Source organism: Aythya fuligula, unplaced genomic scaffold, assembly GCF_009819795.1.
Source record: "Aythya fuligula isolate bAytFul2 unplaced genomic scaffold, bAytFul2.pri scaffold_66_arrow_ctg1, whole genome shotgun sequence".
Lineage (NCBI taxonomy): Eukaryota > Metazoa > Chordata > Aves > Anseriformes > Anatidae > Aythya > Aythya fuligula.
The window spans coordinates 18,127-41,857 of NW_022474000.1; the positions used below are offsets into that span (position 1 = coordinate 18,127).

The following is a 23,731-nucleotide window of genomic DNA, read 5'->3' on the forward strand; positions in this document are numbered from 1 at the left end:
TCACTTTTTCTTTTTTTTTTTTTAGCTGCATCGCCTTCCTGGCCCAGGTAGGCAGCTGGACAGGTGGCTGAGGCAGTGGGAAGTAGGCAGCTGCCTATTTTAATAGCTCAAACCCCAATAAAAACGGGGTGCTACAACTGAAGAGCCCTCGGGCCCTGCTGTACCTCTTTACAACTTGCTAAACCAAAATAAAACTATCTAAATGTTTTAATCGGGTGCAAGAGCATCAAGCAAGCTCCCAAGGTTTGGGTAGGTTTGTTTTCTACTCCGGTTTATTGCACGCTGTGATCCCCCTCCCCCCTCCGTTTGCCCATGGGCAACTAGAAGATTCCTTTCAAATCCCCCAAGATTTCATTCCAGTAACCAAAATGCTTATCAGTTCCTCAGCCGTGAATAAACGAGGATGTTGAAAAGGGGAATAAACAGGCTGGCAGAGAGGAGGGGCGAGGTCGGGAGCCTCAGCCCCAAGAGCAGGCAGCTCAGAGCGAGCCCCGTGCCCTGCAGGGCTTCGTGGTCCCCCCACCTGCCTCCACTCCCCTGCCCCACCACGAGGCTGCTGCTCGTCAGAAAGAGCACCCGTGGTTTTTATAAAAAAACAGCCTGCCTCGGGCTGAAACGGCGGGTGCCGTTCCACCCAACTGGCAGCACGTTGCACGCTTCGTATCGGTAGGATTTGGAAGAAAATATTTACGTTACAGGGAGGCCGAGGATCAGCAGCCTTGTGTCAGAGCAGCTGGATTCAGGTCCAGCAGCGGGATTTAACAGACACGCTGTGGTGGCACTGCTCGTTTTCCAAGAGAAGTAGAAGCTCCTCTCTTTCACTGAGCAAGGATATAAAATGCCTAAAAACCAGCATTTTAGCATAAAAACCAACATCTCTCTCTGCAAATCTGTCACCCGGCTGGGAACACCCGGCTGGAACACGAGGGGAACAGCTTTGAGGCTGACAGGTACCTTGAGGTTTCCTCTTCTTCCGTAAACACGATGTCACGTATCTCTCCAGCTCCCGTAACGTGGAGGGTTTCAATGTCTCAAAGTCAATTTCAATTTCATCGGGATTGGAGTTTTTAAGCGAGGGTTCTCTTGACTGGATGATATGGACAACTCGGCCCAGTTTCTCACCAGGGAGTTTGTTAATGTCCAGGCTCAGCTGCCTCTTCTCCTCATAGGACATTGGCTTACACTTCTCCTCCTCCTCAGACTCGTAGGCTGGAGGGGGCTTGCTGTTCTTCACCGTCACAGGCTCCTTCTTACTACTTAAGAATAATTATAAAATGTTATTACAGAGCACATCAAAACACAGAGACGTTTCACAAAGCAGCTGCTTGGCTCTAACATCACGTAACAACCACGTCGCTCGGATTTTACAACTACTGCTGCGGCATCAAACAGAGAACAAACCGGGCACGAGGTGCAGGAGGGAGCTCTCTGCACGTCTCCTTTCAATCCTAAAGAGCATCCTCTTATTTTCCAGCCCAGCCACGAGGCTGGATGTGGGATGCTCAGCCTGCTACCCCTTGGGCATCCAAGTCCGAGCTACCCGTCCAACGTTCCCTCAACTCAGACAGAAATGAGCAGCTCCAGAGGTTAATTCTTCACATCTGCGCTCGGACGGACGAAAGCCCAACTGATGCTGCACATTTCCCTGCAGGAAAGGCTTCTGCTGTGTGGAATCTGACAACACAGCAGCACTAAGGCAGCACAATCTCCCTGTAGGCTGCACGCAGGCAGAAGCAAAAGCCAGCATCCGTAAGGAAACATGTTCACAAGAAGCAACAACTCCTTAATTTCATCCCGTTTCAGCTAAATATGCCAAACTCCTCCTTTTCACCCAGGTTTCAATACTGAGGCACAACATCCCCATCCCGTTCAAGCAGCAGATACTGGGCTCTTGGCACCTTACCTCTTTGTTCAAAACCTCCAGCTCCAACAAAAGGAAGGGGCAGGAAAACTACAGAACGCAGGGCGCTGAGATGCAGCGGCCCAACTCTGCGGGGTTTTCTCTCCCATACTTAACGTGCTAAAAGCAGCCCGAGCAGGCAGACACCGAAACACAGCAGCACGAGCAGGTGCTGCTGCTGAACTCGTGCCCGCGACGCAAAGCGATCGCACCAGCACGAAGGCGAGGGGCCTTGCTGCGAGCCAGCCCTACCAAAGGCACAGGAGTTACTTTTCAAGAATCCTGCGTGTAAGAAAGTTAATTATCAGAAGAAAAAAAACAAACAAGTGTCATGCTCCTCAGCGCAACAAAACATGATGGGACACAAACAGGGCTGACCTGGAGGTACTGCTGTTGCTGTTACTTTTCTTAGCTTTCTTGGGTGGCGGTTCCTTGGCTTTACTTTTCTTGCTGTCTTCCAGTTCTTCCTTCTTTTTGTGCTTCTCCTTCTTCTTTTCCTTCTTGTCTTTCTCCTTCTTCTTTGGTTTGTTTTGCTGTGGCTGGGACAGGGCTGCAAGCTGTTCATGCACTGCTTTAAGCTGAGAGGCAGACACACAAAGATCAAGATACTTTTGCCCAGCACCTCCGTCTCTCCAAATTAATCACCTCTCTCTCTTTTCTCCATCTTCCTCTACCGCCTGTGCTTTCTTATCTTTTACTACTAACTAGGTCACTTCTTCCAGCTTTTCAGCACCCTGATTTTTGTATATTTAAGTGTCGTGACCTCTGCAACAGGAAGGAGGCAATCTTTTTATAGAGCCTGGCACAGCTTTTCTCCCCGTTAGGGCAGAAGTGGGCCGCTCACTTCCTCTGCACCACTCAACGCTTTTACTTCCCAGTGCCAACAACGTCACGAACTGGAAGGACGCAAGCTGGAGCTGCCTGCTCTTTATCTCACGGCCTTCCCCCGCAGAGTGTCAGCTGGCCACAGCAGATAAATCCTCCTCCTGAGGGCTCAGGCAGCCCTGAAGGCGTTCAGCCCATTTCTACGGCAGCACCTGACCTCAGACAGCGAGCTCCTGCAGCCGGGGACTATTTTGTGCAGCTGCGGAGAGCCCTGGGAGGACAGCTCTGAACTGCACCCACTGCTTCGTACTCCACCAGCACTTTACAGCTCGTAGAGCACTTTACAGCTGACACTCACTATCAGACAGCAGTCCCGAGGCCGTGAGCTAAATAAAACAAGCTGCCTGAGGCAGTTGAGGTGAAGAAAGAAACCCCAGGTGCCCCGGGACGGACACGGTACCTGCTCCTGGAGTTCTGCTAACCGCTGAGCTCGCTCTTCCTCGGAGTCATCCGACGAGCTGTCGCTGTCCGAGGAGCTATCACTGCTGCTATCGCTAGAGGAAGGGGGAGCCACCTTGGTTGGAGGTGGCACCACCACGGGAGAAGAGGCTGGAATCACAGGTTCTTCTGGTTCGTCTGGCATCTTAGCGAAGCGCATCTCAAATACGTCCTGAAAAGAAGATGGAAAAAATCAGGCAGGGTTTGGCAGAGCACCGTGCTCCTACCGAAGGCAGTTAGCATCTCCAGGGTGTTCCCTACATACCTGTGGTCTCTATGCGAGCAACAAACTCACACACACACAGTCCCGTCTGTTGCAGACAACATTGCTTCCTCAACACTTCAAGTCTGCCCTTCGAGTCTGGTTGGAATTTTGACTGTATCCAGGATGGTTTGGGGGAAAAGCTTCCCAGCAAGAAAGGCAAAGATTCATTTTCAAAGCTGCAACGCTGCCGAGCTCAGCTCCAGCGCTGCCATTTATTCCCTCTCCTTTTCAGCCCAGACACAGGCTGGATTTCCTAAGTGAAACTGCTGCTGCCCGTTCTCCTATGGCCGTGCCACAAAAAACACCTCGATTTAATCAAACCCTTGTGCAAACACTTCCCCATTATCCTCAGGAGTACGAAGCCGGGTTATTTTCACCGCTACCCCACGGCTGGGAAAGTTGTTTTGCTCTAAAGCCCGATTAAGATCCGCTTTAATTTAAACCAAAGACAAGCCAGCGAGATAAGGAGTGAAAGGCTGATTGTGTTTCTTATCGAGGCAGTTCCAGTGAAAGGCTGTGTGTGCTCACGCCGTTTCGCTCCCGGTACCCGAGGTGAAGCCACCGGTGATCCCTTAGGGACCGGGGCCACAGCAGGAGGCAGGGACCAGTTGTGGGTGCTGCTCCCACTGCAGCAGGGTCCTCTCTGTCCCATCCTACACCCACACCTCTCCCAGTCTTGTTTTCTCGTCGAGTTTCCCGGAACAAGTGCCACCTGGGTTAGATTTTAATCTGGATGCCACGCTTCCAGCCAAGGTTGTGATCCCTGAGTTGTTTCACATCAATCCGACTGTTTCGTACACGCCCACGCTGCCAAAGCAACTGAAAAAGAGCTGGTTTTGACCCTGGGTGCTCCCCTCAATGGGGCAGGTTGCCACCTGAACTGCCTAGTGATGGGAGAAGCACTTGCAGAAAAAATGCCACATTTTGGGCAAGTGAGACCTGAAAATGGGCTCAGCTCCCCTGCTTTTACTTATTTAGAAGCCAGGCAGCTCCGCAAGAGCTCTGCTGGTCACTCCAGGCTCCTTCTGGAGTCCCCCAAGGAGAAGAGGAGCTCCCAGGAGGGGATCCAGCTGAGCCTCGGGGCTTTGCAGGGAGCGATGCTGAGCTGGGAAGCAGAGGAGCCAACGAAGCAGCTTCGGGAACTCATTTTTTTCCCCCGTTTTTATGTAGGAAGGAAAGGAGGCGACATTCTCCGTGTCCTGGGTGCGTGGCGCCGAGCAGGAACCCGCCACCCAAGGTCCACGGCTTCCTTCTACGCCCCAGCAGACCATAAACATTAGCTGCACGCAAATCGATGCAGATTTCTGGGACTTATTAAAAACCCTCTAGCAAGTCAAACGCCCGGTGACATCAAATCCACCGCTCCAACGCCGAGCTGACTTTAAGCACGAGAACTCCAGCGCCTTGCAAAGCAGCTATTAAGCACACCCACGGACCTGTGACACCTTTGAACAGGAGATGTTTTTCCACCAAGCCCACTGAGCGCAGACAACAAGTGGATTCCCTCTCCCTGCAGCCCACACCTGAGCGCATGAGATGCTCGCACACGAGGAGCAACCTTCTTCAGCCCCAAGGCTTCCAAGACTTTCAGGTCAGGCTCGTCCTCACTGTTCGTTTAAGGACCTGGTGGTGCTTAAAGCTGGCTCAGCATTTCCCTGAGCTCCTTTGTTCGTCCCTCCTTCTTCATTTTGTGCAGGTGGAGCGCTGCTGGGAGGCATTTCTCCGTCCTGAACCTCCTGTGCCTCTGTTTAGTGCATGCTTTGGGCGCTGCAGATGTTGTTTCGCTGCTTCCATCTACTGGCAGAAATGCCAAATTCTCTTCTCTGCTCCCACAAAAGGAGCCAGCAAGGCTGGAAGGGGAAGGAATTGCTTCCCTTGCTGCACTGCAAGCACAAAGTGCTGCGGAGCACACAGTCGAGGAAAAGGAGAGCTTTCAGATGGCTTGCAGCACGACAGAGGCGTGCGAGAGTGCTTGTCACTTCCCTCCCCCTGCAACGAGCTGCAGTGCTTCAAGGCGCTGAGTCACTGCACTTAATGTGTGTTTACAAACTAATTACTGCTTGCCATGAACCAGAAAGTCCGGTGCTTCGTTACCGCCGGCAGCCAATGCTAAAACACTGCTCACATACAATTTCTGAACTCTTTAGGGTCAGGAATAAGAACTTCCCAGCTCTTTTTGCCTGTCTAGTTTTCCATTTAACACTCAGGAAGGTTGATTTGAAATCCAGTTGAGCAAAGTTAAAAACCATCAATCAGTTCAGAAGCACTTGGGTTGTGAAAAGCCCTCAGCGTTTGGAAAACCCCCTAGCACTCCTAACGAGGAAGCAAGTAACAGCCTAATTAATGTCTTTGTGATCAGGGATTCTTACTGCCATGCAAATCCCCGGTGCCACCGGCCTGTCCTCGCTTGGACAAACATCAACCAGGACAAAGGCGGTGCCTGGGGCTGTGACTGCAGGCAGAGGGATTTGTTTTGGCCCCCTCGGCTGCTTAATGCACAATTCCCAGCTCCACGCTCGAGTGGCACAACCACCGCGAGGGAGCTCGAGCTCCTGTTCACACCAAAATTCCTCGAAAATCAGCTTCCAAGCAGAAAGTGGGAACAGAGAGATTCGGACAGGGTTAATTCAGAGGCTGATGCAAGGACAGGTAAACAGCTCGAGTGGGCAGAACCAGGGCTATCTGTTAAGCAACGCCCGGCGCTCCTGGCTGATGGTAACTCGCTAACCCGTGCCCAGACTTGCATCCTCAGCCCGGTTTCCAAACCTCAGCAGTGCTCCAGAAACCTCGCTCACTTGTTTGGCTCCTTTCCACCTGAAATGAGTTCTCTGCACAGGGTGCAGGCGAAGGGAGAGCTGCTAGCCCAGCTGCCTGAGCTTTGGCACCCACCCCTATCGCAACAGGAGCTCCAAGAGCCACAAACACCAGTGAGGAGTTCTCCTGAAATCCACTTTTGGGGATTTACACACAGCCACACAAGGAGGGTGAAAAGACAAGCTATTAACCCCGAGGGAATGCAAGGAGCTGAAGTAACCGGCTCCGACCTGCAGAACATAAAAATCAGCTTTACAAAGCAGCCACGGGGACATTTTCCCTGTTGGCCACCACCACACGGTCGTGGCGTTGCATTCAAAAAGTAAGATTTTCATCTTTGCGTTGGGAAAAGAGTTTCCCAAGTGGCTCCAGGCAGGGATGGGCTCCTGAGCCTGCCCGCGGGGCTGCCTCAGGTGAATAAAATCCCGGTTGCAAAGAGCTTAATGTGTCCTTTATTGCCTCCACGGGGTATCACCTGGCAGCGTCGGCTGCTGAGGACTTTCCCCATAGGACGGGATGAGAGAAAGAAAAGTCTCAAGTTTCCACGCAGCTCTTTACAGCTCTGCAGCCTGCAACAACAGTGACCAGAATTTCAGATCAGATCTGGCCGGTTCCTTCTGCTGCTGGTTATAAAACGCTTTAGGACGCCACTTGAAGTGGCTGTGAAGTACTTCGCCAGACCAAAACAAGAGAATGAGTGGCCAGAGGGCGAGCATCGTGTTTTTCAGCTGTCTACCAACCACAGAATCCAAAGGGGGAAAAAAAACATACCACCAACAGATGCTGAATGCTACAAATTTCACATCAGAAGCGTGCTGAAACACACATTTAACTCCGTGTATGTTTATCTCAAATTCAACCAGCCCAGAGCTGATTTTACAGAAGCATCATGAGGGAATATTGACCCTAAACTTGATGAAACCTCTCAGGGGCCAACCATTTCCCAGGGATTTCTAGTGATTTTACGATTTCCTGATGGCCGCCGTGCCACGAAGAGGAGAGAAAAGGCTGCTCCAGTGCAAAGTGTGAAAGGTTTGGGAACATCCCCATTAAAATCTAGATGTTAGCCTTGGGCACCGGACACAGGAGTTTACACAGAGCCAGGAACAATCTGGAAGCATTCTTCTCCTATTACTTCCTCTAGAAACTACTCTGTAATCATTACAGACCCAGCCCAAAGCTATTAATATCCAGTTTCTACTTTTTTTTTTTTTCCTCTCCCTGAATCTCATGTCCTTCAAGTTTTTCCCAGCTCTGGCGTTTTCTGATGTAAATCAGATCCCTGCTTTCTGAAGGTTAATAGCAAGCCACGCTGTTTTTTTGTTTTGTTTTGTTTTTTTTTCCTCCTTTCATACAGCGAGACCCCAACGCCTTGTCATTCAAATAGTCCCTCCGCTCCATTCAGCTCGAGTTCAGCTTTTCTTGTGCAGGGATGGCAAGAACTGTAAACAGCACAAATCTCCGCAGGGCTTTTTCTGATGACGCTGTGTTATCTTGCTAAGAAAGAAGCCGGTGCTTTGTGCCCATCCGTGCTGAAGCTGCTGCTGAATCCTTCCAGCAAGCCCCACGGTGATGATGAGCACGTGAACAAAGCCTCCCAGCAGCTTTAGCCCTGGTGTCCTTGCACGCTTCTCATCCCATCCAGCCAGGACCTTGTGTGCTGTGAACAAGCCGCGCTGAGCCCATCCTGCATCCCCCTCCTGCTACAGGCACGTGTTTCCACGCAGCTTTTGGGAGGTTTCTGCACCTGAATGCCTCCTGCTGCTCAGTTTGGGTCGGGTTTAACACGCTGAAGTTATGCAGGAGGGACCAAGAGACAGACAGCAGGAAGTTTTAGGAAACGAAAGCTGTACCCACAACCCTCAGAAAGCAAAAACGGGGGAGAAACCAGCATTTAAGTGAAAGACCTGCCTGAAAACAGAGACAGGGAATCCCCACGTGTTTCTCAGTGAAAGCTGTCGAAATGCTTGGGTTAAACATGCAAAGCAGGAGTGGCCGAGGGCTCTCAGTGAAGAACCACTGCTAAGAGAAGCTTTTGCACAGCTCCTGAAAAGAGCCTGGGGTCGCTCAGACCCGCGGGAGCGACGTGCTTCTGAACTGAAGTGAAACAAGGGAACCCAGATTGTTGTTTTTTTTTGAATAGCAGTTTTTGCATCAAGCAAAAACATCGCTTAATGCACGTGGCTTCTTTTTCAGCTACACCATTCATTACAAATGTTGCAGGAGCAAGTGGAGTATAAAACCTCACTGTAAGGATGATCAAAAAGGGGCCTACAACGACTGCACCAAGAAGGGGGTACGATCCCTATTTTCTCTACAGGTTTCTCGAGGAGGAAAGACACGTTTCAGAGCCTTACTCTTCTTCCCACTCCTTTATCAAAAAGAGAAGAGGACAAGAAAAAGATGCTACGAAACAAAATAGTTTAATGAGGCAACTACAAATCGGGCTGAGTCAGCCCACTCCTATCGCTTCCACAGCGAGATTTGCTTACCATGCTGGCATTTATGTTTTTTGTTATTTTATGCTGTTTCTTTATGTTTTTGGGAGATGATGCACCAATTGTGCCAGAGCAATTAGGAAAGGAAGACGCAGGCAATCATTGGGAACTGAAGGTGGCCGTGCGACGCGGTTCTTACCTGCAGCTTCCGTGCCATCGCCACCACCTCGTGATCGGCGGGGTTGTACTTGTAGCAGTTGGAAAACATCAATCGCACGTCGGCTGCAAATTCCTGAGCATCTCTGTATTCCCGGTTCTCCAGTTTAGACTAGAAAGGAGGGGAGAAAAAGGAACTTTCAGCTATTAAGGGCGTAAATGCAATAAGCCAATTAAGTGAACGCAAACAGCACCGTGGCACCCGTGGAGGCTCGGGAAGCCCAAGCCTCTCCCTGCACTGGGACAAATAAGGAAGAATCGCACCAGGTTGACAAAAATAAAGGAGCAGACTGGGGGCATCTTTAAGGATAACTCAGGGTGTGTTCAAGAGGGGACGATGTGCCCTTCAGGCCCCCTTCAGATGACAACGAATGCTGGTGCTGGATGTATCAGAGAAGCAGTGCTCGCAGCCAGGATCACCCACTGAACCCTGACACTGTCTGGCCTACGGGCACTAAACCTCCACGCGCACCCCCAAGGCCATTTATTAGCAAAAACCAGCTCTGCTCAGATGGATTCCCTGGGAGGAAGAGCTGGTTGTGCTCAAAAGCCAGCTGAAAAAGGAGCTTTGATCGAGGCTAAGACTCAGTGGACAGGATTCAATTGCCTTGCCTACTTTTTGGGGTTCCCAAGCTTGCCATCTAGCCTCCCTACCCTGGAAGAAAGCCGACCTCTGCAGAATGGGATGCCGACACCTGACCTAGGAGGAACCAGATCTGCTCTAATGCCTCTGGCAGAGGCTGAAATGATGGTGCTGCATCCAGCCGGGAGCACTGGGCGACGCCAGCTGAGCACGGAGGCTTCCCATGCCCCGCGCAGATCTCACGCACTCTCTGGGAAAGAGGAGCTGAACTTGAAAACAAGCAAACGGAGAAAGCCGAGCAGCTGTCTCGGTGATGTCTGCCAAGGGTGAGCTCAGACAGGCGCAGGGCGATACCACCAGCGCTCTGTTTGCAGCGCTGGGGGGTTCTGCAAGGCAGCCCTGCAGCCTGCTGTCCGTCAGAGGGCAAGCATCCTGAGCTACAAAGCTTCACGGCTGGAAATGAGCCTCTGTGTATTACTGAACGGGACGTGAGCGCCAAGGTACAAAGCCAAGGAGCGTGAAGATCTTGATTTATCAACACTTGCCTGCACCATCTGCTGATGGACTCGGTTTTTGTCCGCTGGAGATGAGGAGAGCACAGCCCCGAGGGCTCGCTCGCTGCTCTGCTGCGCTTGCCAAGAGGGAAGCCGAAGCTGATGGCGCGCTTGCAGAGGGGAAACATCTGGCCACCGGCGCCCGGAGCCAGCATCAGCAATTCATTTCACGCAGCCAGGTGGCAATTACTCTGGGCAGCACGGTATGTGCCTATCAGCCTGGACCGTGCTTGCATTACTGAGCCAAAGCGAAGAATTTCATAACGCATTCCCAAGCTCTGGCTCAGAAAGATCCCAAACGCGAGGCTGAAAATGTTTTTTTGCCACTGCAACTCCTTCGACGGAACAGGAGGGAAGAGAAACGTGCTCCTAAGTCACCCTTCAGCAAAATGGTTTGAGCGCAACAGCGAAGGAAGAGCTGAAATCCCCACACAGACCTGGCATAACCTCAGTAAGGAGAAGGCTGCGGGAAGGAAGAATTCCCTCCTCTCGTTGTAAAATGCAATCCCAAATTGGATGAAGCAGGACTCGGCCCTAAGCTTTAGCTGCTTGCAGGTGAGTTCATCACAGAGCTGAGAAGTAAAAGGCTTGTAAATAATGAATTAATGCTTCAAGTGCAAATGTGGGTTACTTTGAAGACACATTTCTCAAATCCATGACGCCAGCCTATCGGCAGCAGAACCTACCTCTGCTGAACAGAAGGCTGATTCAGACACCTTCAGGAACACGGGCCCTTATTTTAAGAGAATACAAAATGTTTTGTTTTAAATCCAATTCCCTTATTAGTGTAATTTATGCTCTCTGAGGCCATCTCCTGGGCTAAGAACAGAAAGCGTAGATTTAGACAGTCATGGAAATTTTCTATATAAAAAAAAAAACAAAACAGAACAAAACAGGCAAGCGTTTCCTAAGAGCCCTTCTGGAAGGATGATGGGTTGTTTGTTTTTTTTTTTCCAAATGTCATGATTACAGACAAACAAGAGGGACCAAATGTACAAGAAACCCAGGGCTGAAAAAAGCCTGGCAGACATCTGAAGGTGCTGGGCGTGCAGGCGTCATCTCCTGTGTGATCCATGCCCCGCCAAGCCCCCGACCTCCCCACACCTCCCGCGAAGCTGAGCTTACTTTGATGGTGCTCAGATCCATGGGATGTTTAATGATATCGCAATAGTCGTGCAGTCCCAGTGCTTCTACATCCACAGGCTTGTAGAAGGGCCAGGCGTAGGCAGCGTGCTTCTTGGCAAACATCTCTTTGATGATGCCGCTGCAGTATTTTAACTGCTCGGACACTTTGCTACTCTTCTCTACCATGTGCTGCTGGGAATCTGGGACGTCCTTCTTCGGGGGCTTCACCGGTCGGCTGCTTTCCCTCCGCGGCCCCAGCTTGGTGGACTTGGGTTCAGCAGGCAGCGATGAGGATTCATGAATTGGGTCAATGGTCGTCGGTGTTGTGGTGTCTGCTTTCCTCTTCACTCCTTTTTTCGTCTACAAGCAAGAAAGAAATCAGGATTACCAAGGGCCGTACGTCGTCTTCGACTGAGTTGTGCTCCTCGTAGCACGACCCGGGCTCAAGCTGCAGCACAGAGGCAGCGCAACGGGGTGGAAGTTGGAAGGCTTTCCCTAAATACTCGAGATACTGTCTGTCTGCACCGAGCTCTGCAGAACACCACACGGATTAGCTCTGTAGTACCAAGAAAGGTCAAGAGCGTGAGTCACTTCAGTAAGCTGAGATTTTGTCCTGAGTCACGTAGGGCTTAAATAAGGAAGGTTTCAAGAGGATGAATTCCACGCGAGGCTGGGTGGAATTTGTGCTGACTAACTTGTGTCTAAAAGGGGTCCCCCCACAAGCTCCTTTTCTACTCAACAGAGAGGAGGAAGCCTTTTCCAAACAGGAATCTTTTGACCAAATTGTGGTCGTTTGCCTTCAAATTAAACTCCAGCAGTGGAGACCTGGCACAGACACCGGCGCTGCAGCTCTTCCTACCCAACTGAGGCACCAAACCACCCCGATCCCGAGCCCCAGCCATAGGAACCACTCACCTTCACGGGCTGAGCGGGTGTGGGGATGACGGGAGGGTGAGGCTGGATGGGCTGGGGGGCCGGGGCCGGCGGAGCGGGGGCCTGGGGGGCCGGTGGAGGCGGCGCAGGAGGCTGAGGAGGCACCATCGTCATTACTGGCATCTGGACGATAAGGTCGGGGGTGACAGAAGGGAAGGAATGAGTCGTCTGCGCGGACTGGAGGTTCTGCTGCGGAGCCTGCGTCTGCGCCGGGGACGCCGCCTGGGTCGCATTCTGTACCGTCGATGATCCTGGCTTGGATGTCACTGCCAAAAGAAAAGAAAAAGCGTTGCTTCTCGCTTCCAACTTAATCACTTTAACGGGAAAACAATGTTTCACAAGGAGCGCTCTCGCCACTTAAAACAGTATTGCTCGTTAGATAATTAATACTTTGCAGATCCTGTTCTTGAGCAACCAGTCAGGGACAAACAATCATCACGTTTTCCTTAATGAGAAGTATTTGTACAGCTTGCTAGGTGAAATGGTGAAGAAACTCAGGACCTAACTGTACCAAAACCACTTCAGCAAAGGACCAAGGACCAGGCCAAAGGCGTTCTCCTCTCTTCCCCTTCTCCTTACACAAGATTTTGGGGAGGCAGGGTATGGAGCAGAGCGTTATCATCTTCCCCTGCCTACCCTTTTGTCCTAGGCAATGGTTCTTGACTCTAATTTTGGAGCCAAACCATGCTCTGTTATCAAGAGCGGGAGTCTCTTACTGGTTGGTGGCTCAACTCCTCCAAACCCCTTCCATCCTGGGGAAATCTCTCCTGATAGCTAGCAAGCAAACTCATCGCTAGATCACATCAAACACAGAGCAACCACAGAGGTTCAGACACCAGACAGGAAAGCAGGAAACATCAGCGCTGGCCCTGGCACCGGGGAAGACCGGAGCTGCTGCCTCTTTGCAGGGCAAAGCTCCCAGTAAGTTTCCAAACTCTTCGGTGGAAGGCATTGAGAAACGCCCTCCAAGCAGCAATGCTTGGCCGGGACGCAGCGCAAGACGGAGGCATCAGCAAAGCCAGATCCAGCCCCAAGTCCCCAGTCCCGCAGGAGGTTTGGTAGCAGCGGCTCATTATTACAGGAGCACCTCCTGCCAGGTATCAAACGGCCCTCTGAGAGGCCTTGAAGTCGTATGCCCAAGGGAAAGCCAGGCTCTTGAGCTGTACCCATCCAGAAGGACTGGGTTTTGGCTGCTCTTTCACCGGGGAGAATCTCCCATGAGGGATACGTCAGCGGGTGCTCACCGTATCGTGCCTTTTGGACCACCAAACAGACCTTCCAGGGCTATCCCCAAAATGCTTTTGTTAAGAAAAGAGCTGCAGCCAGACCTGCTCCCGGGAGCTGCAGCGGCTGTGATCCCACCGGAGAAATGTGGCGTGGTAACAGGCGAGATGCTGAGCTTACATCCGCGGAAAAGAAACTGCAGCCTGCTGGCAGCACAAACCTGGGAGCTTTCAGCTCCTAGCAGAGCCATGACCACGCTCCTGTGCTTTGCCAGGACCAGGAACGAGCTTTGGGAAGTGACAGCGCGTCCTCCAGCGCATGTGCTACTCACAGATACGATTGAGGGCAGCTGGGCAGCGGTATGTCCGGGTAGAGTGGACACGATTCGCCTCCTGCCTCACAGAAGTTCCTAACGCAAACGGGTTATTTCACAAAAACCCTGGTAGGCATCATTTTTCCAGCATGTTTTGAACCCACCAGTCCCCGAGCTGAAGCAGAGCTCGTACAACGAGAGGCGAAGGCTCTGATGTGAGCTGAGCTCACAGAGCACGCGTCCTCAGCGAGTGGCATCGCTTCTCCTTGCCCACGTGGTCAGAACGCAATAACAGGGTAGAGAGAAATGGGGGAGAGTGCCAAAAAAAAAAAAAAAAAGCAATAAAAAATCTCAAATGCAAACGATTGTGTTTGGGTCACACGTCTCGTGCAGGAAAAAATCCATCAGTCAGCTTCCAAATCTGCTCCCTGTGGCCAAGGAGCTGCTAGCAGTGAAGGCGTGTTAGTGGAAAGCAGAGGAAAACTGCAAAGGGAAGGAAAAACGCATAAAGCCCCGATGATTAAAGCAGTCCCAGATGTTAGAATTTGTGACTTTTTTTTTTTTCTTTCGGTGTTTTCAGCAAAAAAGACACCTAAGGTAAGTCCCTTTGGTATGAAAAGACGACAACTAACAAGCAGAAAAGGCTGAAGGGACTTAGGAAGTACTGCTGCTGATGGCACAGCAGCTCCAACAGCAACCCCTGAGGTCAGACTTTGGCTTCTACACTCCCTGGTGCCCTCTGAGGGCTGCCCATGGAGCTCCTTGGGCCGCCACCGCTGCTTTTCGCTCAAAACCTCAGAAAATGGCCCGTTTGATCGCAGCACCATCAGTCTGACAGCGAGGCTGAGGAAGGATCGGGACTGCCACGAAGGTTCACAGCACAAAGCAGTCCAGAAAGGTTAAGGGATGCTCACACAAGCTCACGGACAGTAAATAAATGGGAGCAAAGCAGCTGAGCAGCTTTTTGGTGCCACTGCAAGCTCTCCAATGGCGTTCTCCTGCGCGTGACACTTTGATAAAGCAATCGCCTCGGTATGGCACAGCGGTTTTGGTCAGAGAAATGAGGATGGCACAAGGTCGACGTGAGACATGTTAACTCAAGAGCTGGATCTCCAAACCCAAGTGAACATGCTTTCTGATGGGGGTGCCGCTGAGATCGGTCATGGCCGGGATGCTTTCAGCCCCGTTATGAATGATCTGGCGCCTTGGCAGGCCGAGGCACGCGGCGCGGCCCCGCTGGATGGACGTCTCACTCTGCGTCGGGAAGAGACTATGGGGTCATGGTGGGTAATCGGTTGAAGCTGAGCTCTTGGGGTGATGTTATGGCCAAAAATGAACTAATGAAATCCCTGAGGTGTAAACAGGGGAATCCGGAAGGCTATTTTACCTCTGCTTTTGGCACAGTATTCTAGTAGCAGTCACATCTATGTCCAGTTATGGTGTCCACAGTTATTTATGTGAAAAACTGGAGAGGGTTCATAGAAGAGCTGTAAAGGAGGACTAAGAGATTGGAAACATTCCTTATAGCGAGAGAAGCCGGTTATTACAGAGAACACAGATTTGAAAACACAGGAGCCTTCAATAGAACAAAGTTACTTAAAGAGGAGACAGCGGTTCAGGGTTTAGAGCAGAGACATATTACAAAAAATATGTAACGTGGCAACTAGCTAGCAAACTCCTCAAAAGTGCCACTAGAGATTTTTTTTTCCACTCTATTTTAGATGTTCTTCTACAAGACAGACTTCTAAGCGAGGCGGTGTTGGTGCTACTCTTTCACACTACGTAGCAGGCAGAGGACTGGACTGGATGAGAACAATGGGACCTTTTGGTCCCATAATTTACTAATCCAGGAAAAAAAGCTTCAAAAAACAAACAAAAAAATATATCATTAAGTCTTAAGATGTACACAGACAAAACCACAGAATGTAATTTTATTGATTTGTAACTTTTAAATGGCTTTCAACATGCTGCAGAGTTCAATTTTGTGCAGGGCCTCAAGCGTTTGGGCTGGAATTTCACCCTGGCCGAAGCCCAGCTACAGGTCGGAAAATGGGAGTAGCCCCCAAAAAAGGGCTCAGCTGGGATTTTAGGGGAGCAGAGGCAGGTCTGCACAAAGTGAACTCCACTTCAGGGACTAGCGCATGTGGCAACGCATCCTTTTAAAGGACGCCGAGTTATTTTAGTGCCAACACACACAGTGTGTCCACAATCACCGCAAAATTAAGGAACAAACTACGAAAACTGCAACTCAAAAGAGTCTGCATGTGTGCAAGGAGAACGTCAGTGCGTCAGGATGCTTGCAACTGGTTTCCGCTGCTGCCCACGTGAGGATTCCCATCGCTGCAAAGCCTTCGTTTCCCAGTCATCATTCTTTAGCTGCAGCTTTTCAACCTCAATTCTCAGCTCTGCAGTCACCGATTCTTGTTGGGCAGAACGCGGCTTTGTTTTACAACACTGAGTACATCCGGAGGTACAGGGAAAGCAGTGTAAAACTCAGAGATCTGATAGGGCAGCGTGCGTGCTGCTCCTTTACTTTAACAGCTGTCATTTACCCTAGAGGCACTGTGAGTGGTATTTCGTAATCCCCCTCAGCTTCCTGCCCGTACAACTGAAATATTTTGACTCTGGTTCTCAGCTTTTCACCTTGCTGGGCAGGCGGGGAACAACGACCTTTCACTGCTCCCAGCCACGCGGGTGCCTCAGCAGTGCTCTGATCACTGCCAAAACTGTCCCCAGCACTCCTCTGCCCCCCAAAAAGGAAAGAAGCCACAGGCCAGGGAGTCTCAAGACACCGCAGAGTCCTTCTTTTTCACCAACAAGAGTCTCACGCACACATGAGAGAGCCTTGGGTGGCCACGCTCCTTCCCCCCCAGCTCGAGATCCCTCTCAAGGCCCCTACTCCACAGAGCAAGGCACCCTGTGAGCACCGATGACCGCAGCCAGCCCGTGGAGCCCTGGTGGGCTTTCACCCCTCAATTAAACACCCCAATTTAAGCAGGATGAGCCAGGTCTGTATGTGGGGACTCATGGTCACGACACGTGGTGTGGAAGTGAGCATGGCTTAATGGCAAACGCGATGCAACGGCAGGGCGAGCAGCGTACCTGCTTCCTTCCGCGCGCGTCCTCTTCCTTTTGTCTGGGCTATAACGATTTCAGTTTCCTCCTGGGTCATTTCGGAGATTTTCTGCAGGAAAAGCTTTTCTAGAGCTTCTGCCATTAAGACTATGTCATCTCCTGGCTGGATGAATAACAGATACAATAAATTAGGCAAGGCACACATCTACAGAGAGAGGACTGCTAGAATCTAAACGAATCAACGTTGCTTTGAAGATTTTGCTCATGCTTTTCTCCATTTAACATTAATCATAACCGCAAATTAAAGAAAAGAGAAAGAGAAACATTTCAGAACAACTTTTGTGAGACAAAGGAGAGATGTGAAGCTCAGGCTGGATGCTGTAATCCTTACCATTTCCCAGCTGAGTAATTCCCGGAGCCTTACTTTAGAGCATCTCTACCTTTCTTTGCGCTATTTCTGTTGGGATACTGCCCCGAGCCTCAACATACAGAAGAGTCCTTGCCCTAAAGCATTTTAGAGCAGGGGATGGGCAGGGAGCTAACACAGAGCACAACCAGATACACTTTGGAGTGAGCTGACCTCACCTGTCTGTAGCACCGACTGCTTTCTGAACAGAGGGAGGAGGGCCAACGGAGGGGAAGAGTGGGAGAAACAAGCACTGGATCTTGGTCTGAAGTCTTTTTGCCTTGTTTTGCTGACAGTGAGAAAAAGAGGCAGCGAGGGAAGGGCATGCGACAAGAGAACAAGAGCCTGGATTGATGAGAAGATGATGAATGAACAAGAAAAGACAGCCCCAGCCCCGTGGATCAGCACAAGGACAGTTAAAACTGCACTTGCTGACGGGACAGATTGGCCAGGGGAGGCCAACGGAGAACTGGGAAGACTGGGGTTATCAGGGGAAAAGCAAGGGGAAAGCAGGGAAAACATGGAAGTGTGTGGCAGCAAAGAATAAGGAAGTGTGTGAGAATAATTTGAAGCCTCCAAGAGCCCCACTCAAGTTGCATCGTGCTGGCTCAAAGCGGAAAAGGCAAAGGCCAAGGGCATGATTTTGAAGGACCATAACAAGACCAAAAAAAAAACATTAAACCCAAAGAAAGTCAAACATGCCCAGTAATGTAAGGGTCAGAAGTTGTTATGTGGTTAAAGAGAGTGTGGGTGGTGTGCAAACCTGGAGAAGTGGCCTGTAGTAGTCATTACGGACAGAGGAGCACAGAAAGAAGTGACTTTGGGTAATCAAGGATGGAGGAAAGGAACCACGGGAGCTGCTGCCATTAGCACTTCGTTAGCACTTCTGCTAACGACGGTGCACTGGGAGCAAAGTAGGACAAGGTCTTGTGCAACGTTTCTGAGGGGAGGAGGAGAAAAAGGTCAAACCATGCAGGGGTGAAGCAACAGGGAGAGGCTGAGGGCCAGAGAGGAGACCTGGGAGAAACAGAAGAGCAGGAACCGAAAGGGAACTGAGCCGCTCAGGCAAGCCGTGGGAAGGACGGAGGCAGGCAGGGAACGCTGGAGGAAAGCCTGGCGCTCTGACCACATCTCCCTGCCTTTCGTTTTGAAGCCAGCAGTAAACTTGTGGTTTGTGTTTGCTGTTCTCGTGTTACTCAGCACGGTAACGAGCTGCCTCTCCTGTGCTCAGTGCAGCTGACATCTGCCCGTTTCAGTCTTGGAGAATCTGATGATTCCCCATCTTCCTGGAGTACCAAAACCACTTGGTCTCTGATAACACCACCACCATTTGTGGCAAACACCCTGCTCGAGATGCTCCTTCCTGCACCCCAGACATTTGCACAAGTGTTTACAAAGCTGTTTCTTGGTCTGGAAGGAAATCTTCTACAGTGCATTGCGAGGCCAGAGCCAGGCACAGCAAAACCCAACACACTGCTCTGAATATCGATGTTTTATTATTCTCCACCATCACACTTCAGGGTTTCACACCACCCAGATGGCTTTTTAACAAAGCTACAGAAAATAAGGAGGACAGACAGACCTACAAGGCTGCTTCCAAGTATTTGTCTGATCACACTTGTGGCTCTGCTCAAGTCATATCCCAAGAAAAAGTATTTCTTTTTCCTTTTTTAAAAGCGATTTGTAAAACAAACTACATCTGACCTGTTTGTCTCCACTGATTCTTTTGTGAGGGAATGCTGCTAAGCCAGCTCTGTCCCTGCCTTGCTTCTCTGCACAAGACAGATGTGCCTGAACTACCACCAGCTTAATCCCCTTTGTTTTTCTAAAGAAACTGATCTCGGTGTTCCCTTTAAGGACCATTAGAAATACAAATGCAAGCATTTCTGAGCTGGTACAATGAGAACGGAGGATTCCCACAGAAAATACATTTTCAGAAACTTCTTGTACCTTATTGTAGATGTAGCAATTTGTAAACATCGTGTTGAAGTCCTGGATACATTCTTGAGCGTTCCAGTAGTAGTTATTCTCCAAGCGTTTCTTTATTGTTCCCATATCCATAGGAGTTTTAATAATCTTATAATAATCCTGCAAAGGGCAAAGAGGCATGAGTCAGCGTGGCACCCAAAAACATCACCACCACGGACATCTCGACCAGCATGGAGCCCACCTGGATTAGATTCTCCAAACCCAGCTCCCTCCTCCCCATCCCTCCTCAATTTTTCTTTTTTTTTTAGCCCCCACCAGCTAATTTCCAGCTGTGATTTATAATTAAACATTAGGCAAAACCCCACAAAACACTTTTTAGCCTGTATCCCAGTCTGCTGTGGGTAGGAAAAGGTAAAACAGGCTATCAGTGGTTTTGCTGTGCTGGAGCAAGGTGTTTGTAACTCAGCACAGCAGCCTCACTGGCGAGTAATTTACCCTTCAGCAGACAGAGGCACAAAAAAGCACAGAAAGTGAGTTTTTGGGCCATAACAGAGCCAAACAGTTTCCCAAAATCTGAAACAAATGACCCTTCGCAACAGGTCACACGCCTGATGCAGTAACAGACGGAGGAGCGGGGAAATCAGATTTACTTCGAGCCTGTTAAGTGCATCCAGATAATACACGGGAAGGTGTTTCTATTTTAGGCACTGTGTTTTAGAAAAAGGGGCTGAAAGTCTGTTGCTATAGAACCAGCGATCTGTCAATGCAGCCGTGAGATTGTTCCCACTGCACAGAAATTAAATCACCTGATGCTCAGGCAATGGATTATATATTTATTACATCTTCAAGGTAAAACAGATGAGAAGTGGGCGTTATTGTAGCAGGTTACAAAAAAAAAAAAGAGGCACGTCATACAAAGGAGAGCTTCTGGAGAGGAACAAATCTCTTCTGGTGGGAACCAACAGGATCCAGACACGCAGCAGATACGATGTCGTGATTTACTACAGGAAGCTGGCTCAAAATTGTGCTTTTTGCTGGCTCCTTGGGTTCTGCTCTCCAAATCCTCCTGCCCAGGAGGGACAGGGACCAAACTGCACAAGGCACACATGGTGGGGGCTTCGGGACCAGCAAGGCAGAACCCGAGCTGAGGGATTTATTGCTTAACCATCTTTTGTCCCTAACCAGGAAGGGGCTGCTCCCGATTGTAAAAGCCAGATCAGGAGCTGAACCACCCAAAGTCTGGCCTCTCGGGGTTCTTTTCTTAAAGGATTTTGGAGGAACGGCGTCTGGCCCCTCAGGGCTTTTTTCTTAAAAGATTTTGGAGGGAGGGCGGACGCGCGCGGTTCCGTTCCTCCCACCGTTACGCGAGGGGAAACTCGGGCTGCTCGCTCAACCTCTACTCACAGGGAGGTTCAGCTTGACAGCGTCCACGGGCTGCTGGAAAGGCCACGCAAACTGGTGCTTCCATAGCGTCTTGAGCACCACCTTGAGCAGGTACTGCAGCTGGTTGGTCTGGCGCTTGGGCTTGTTGGGGTTGGAGGTCTCTGGCGGAGGGGGGTTGACGCCGACGGTGCTGCCTTGCTGGGGTTGCGCCTGCGCCTGCGTCGTAGACATTTGGGTGGCTTCCAGTCCATCCCCCATCATCGGCAGGTTTCTCAGTCTCGTCCCGGGGCCGCTCTCCGCAGACATGCTATTGATCCCATTGCATTCCTCACCAGACACCCTGCAAAAACAACGGCACCGCGCACGGGTCACTTCCCAGCTGGCTTTTACGGCGAGGCGCTGCTTAAAAACAAACCCGGGGCACTTTCAGAGGCTGGCTCAGGCACCACGGGTGCCCAGGGATGCTGGCACGGTGTCACCCAGCAAACACTGTCAGGTTTCTAGATTCTGGGGTACTAATGGGCATTCTGACGTGTATCCTTGTTTCTGCTCAGTGAGGGCTCCGGAGCGGCCGTGGCCTCACTGAATTTTCTCAATTACAAGGCTAAAACGAGCACAACCCCCACCAGCACTCTGCAGGTGTCCCAGAACACGGAGTTTCGGCTCCAGCCAAAAAAAAAAACAGTTTTTTTTTTTGAAAGGTTTGGTTCGTCTGCACAAGCAGAGAAGTTAAGGCAGCACCAGCGAGCCCTTCGTTACAGCACCCTGGCTGGAGGAGCACAGCACGTTGAGTTTTACCCCATTTCAGCTCACCAGAGCGCTGCAGCTCCTCCCAGCTCCACCACCACGCCCGCTCCCCCCAAATTTGCTGCTCAATTTGTTCTTTTAAGCGAGCGTTAAACTTCCCCGGCATGCTTCAGCTGAATTATAGAGCAGGCAGACCTGCTTGCGCGGGGCATGCATGTTATCTGCTCGAAGCAGGGAATTCTAACGTCGTCCTGAAGACCAGAAAGTTGATAAAAATTGGTAAAAAGACATTTCTGCTGACTCTAAGGCATCCCTCCAGGGACAACACTTCCCGTGCACATAGCCAGAAGTGACAGTAACGTCACGCTGGGCCAACATAGCACACTTTAAGCCATCAGAGAAGACAAAAACACATTTTGTGCAAGACTTGAGTTAAATGAGAGCTTTGTTCACCGGTTTCGAGTGACACCTAGGGAAGCTGAGGAAGGAATCGTCAGTAACAACGTGGACCCATCTTGGGGGAGACCTGACTCAAAGGTGACGTGATTTTGGAGGCAATTTGGATTTGCTCTTCGCAAAATTCCTTGAATTTTGCTTCTGGGTTTGTGCTGATCCCTCTGGGTCGGATGTGAGGGTGGTGGGGAAGGAGCGAGGCCCTGTTCCTATCACCCAGCAGCCAAGCCAAAGGAATCCCTCTTTACTCACTGCAGGGGCTACGTTACCTTGTAGGATACATTGCCATATAACTTTGCCCCAGAAAATGATGCAGAGTCAGAAGTTGCTTGGCTTGTCCATCTATCTTCCGTGGCTTCAGGCACAAATGCCTTTAGATACGGTATCTGATGAAACAAACAAAGCAATTAATCTGAGGCATCAACGGAAGGCATCAGAAACGAAGGCTACCTCCAGAGAACTGTATTTTTCTTTACACAAATCGCCCGTTTTTGGCTCTCAGCAGAGCAAAGGAGCCCGCAGACACCTGGATGTTCAATCACTGCGAACATTTAGACACCTACACGCGGACAAGGAACAGGCACTGCTCTTTGAGGCTTCCCCAGGCACCCTCCACCTTTTTGGAAAGTTCCCTCCTCAAATTCATCACCCCAAGACCTACAATCAGGTGTCTTCCTTTTGTTCCCTATTACACCAGCTCTCCAAGAGCCAACTGTAAGAGGAAGCCAAGGTTTATTTTTATTTAAAGACGAGGGAAAACACATCCTAACTGGTTTAATTTCTTCCTTTTGCACTTTTTAAACAGGTTAGCTGGAAATGCACTATTTTCCACCCTTCCTTCGCCCTCTCTCGCCACTAAGGGATGCTTTGAGTCTCTCCTCTTGCATTATTACCCAAATACCACAGAATCACCCGTGCTGCTGCGTGTGGTCAGGGTGTTCCCAGGTCCTGCTTCCACCTCTCCCTAAAACAACGCAGGGATTGGGACAGGGAACATTCCTGGGCCCAGAACACCGATGCTGGAGAGCTGACTGCAGCCCCGTCCCCGCAGTTAGCTGCGAAGAGCAGCAGGATGGAGGGTGTGAACCCCAACTTTACCATCCAGTGAGGTGAAACCTGTATTACTGATTATATATTCGGGCTGTGGGTGTTAATACAAGTTATACAGAGGATGAACTCCCCGAGGGATCACCACCACAACGTTTTGTGAGCAGGACGCCTTGCTAAGAGGCAGAGCACCTTACTCCACGCTGTGCTTTCTCGGTGATTTATGGCATTGTGAAAACCTGGAGCAATGCTTGCCATGTTCCTGCCACCAGAGCACCCCACAAGCTTACACGTGACGGTAAATAAAGGGGGGATGAGATGAGGAGAAGCACGCAGCAGGAAAAGCAGCCCTGAGCGCTGGGTGGCTTTCCGGGAAGGGTTGTTTCAGGCCAGTGGGCAAGAAGATCGCAGGCAGCTTCTCCTCCCCTTGCTCTGTGCTTATCAGCTCATCGCGCATTCCAGCCTGATTTCCCCGAAGGGGGGCAGATTGCATTTCATCTCCGCCACACAGCAAGATGCTATCGAGCGTGGGGCGGCTCGAATTTGGGCAGTGTGCGCTCCCCCAAGCCACGTGGTTGAGTTTGTTGAGCTCTGGCTGCAAAAAAAATGATTTTCTGTCCTCTTCTGGCAGCCCTGGGAGCCGGGACGGGGCTGTAATGCGGCGCGGGAGCCGGCAGAGGGTAGTGCCAGGCTGCACCGAGGCAGGGATCCAGCTCCCAGGGAAGGGTTTTCTTCATCACCCACCGCCGAGGGGAGCAGGATGGAAATTGTTCCGGAGAATTTAGGCGCTGCGAAGGAAGAGGAAGGTGGGGAGAGATCCTGCACGAGGACAAAGCTGTCAGGGAGAAGCAGAGGAAGGAAGAAATGCTTGAGGAGGTGACTGGGGAACTGAAAGGCTGGCAAAAGCTCGGCCAGGGAAGGGCTGTGAAGGGCTAGGGTGGCAGAAAAACACCCTAAAAACACCCCAAGTGGTGGAGGGCAGCTGCTCCAAGAGGGCAGCAGA

General features: G+C 50.8%; 1 protein-coding gene across 4 annotated transcripts in view; it reads right to left on the reverse strand.

The window, feature by feature from the left end:
• The window catches only part of BRD4 (bromodomain containing 4), a 59,587-nt gene that overhangs the window by 15,143 nt on the left and 20,713 nt on the right, over positions 1-23,731 (reverse strand). For 3 of the 4 annotated variants that reach the window (XM_032207265.1, XM_032207264.1, XM_032207266.1), the window contains exons 3-12: positions 21,951-22,067; positions 20,503-20,821; positions 19,120-19,257; positions 16,791-16,926; positions 12,134-12,417; positions 11,219-11,578; positions 8,940-9,068; positions 3,186-3,395; positions 2,279-2,478; positions 955-1,256 (exon numbers count right to left, since the gene is read on the reverse strand). In XM_032207265.1, coding sequence (XP_032063156.1) covers positions 955-1,256; positions 2,279-2,478; positions 3,186-3,395; positions 8,940-9,068; positions 11,219-11,578; positions 12,134-12,417; positions 16,791-16,926; positions 19,120-19,257; positions 20,503-20,821; positions 21,951-21,970 — 2,098 coding nt within the window. In that variant the 5' untranslated portion in view covers positions 21,971-22,067. The remainder of the gene's footprint in view (positions 1-954; positions 1,257-2,278; positions 2,479-3,185; positions 3,396-8,939; positions 9,069-11,218; positions 11,579-12,133; positions 12,418-16,790; positions 16,927-19,119; positions 19,258-20,502; positions 20,822-21,950; positions 22,068-23,731) is intronic. The other variant, XM_032207268.1, reaches the window with a different exon arrangement.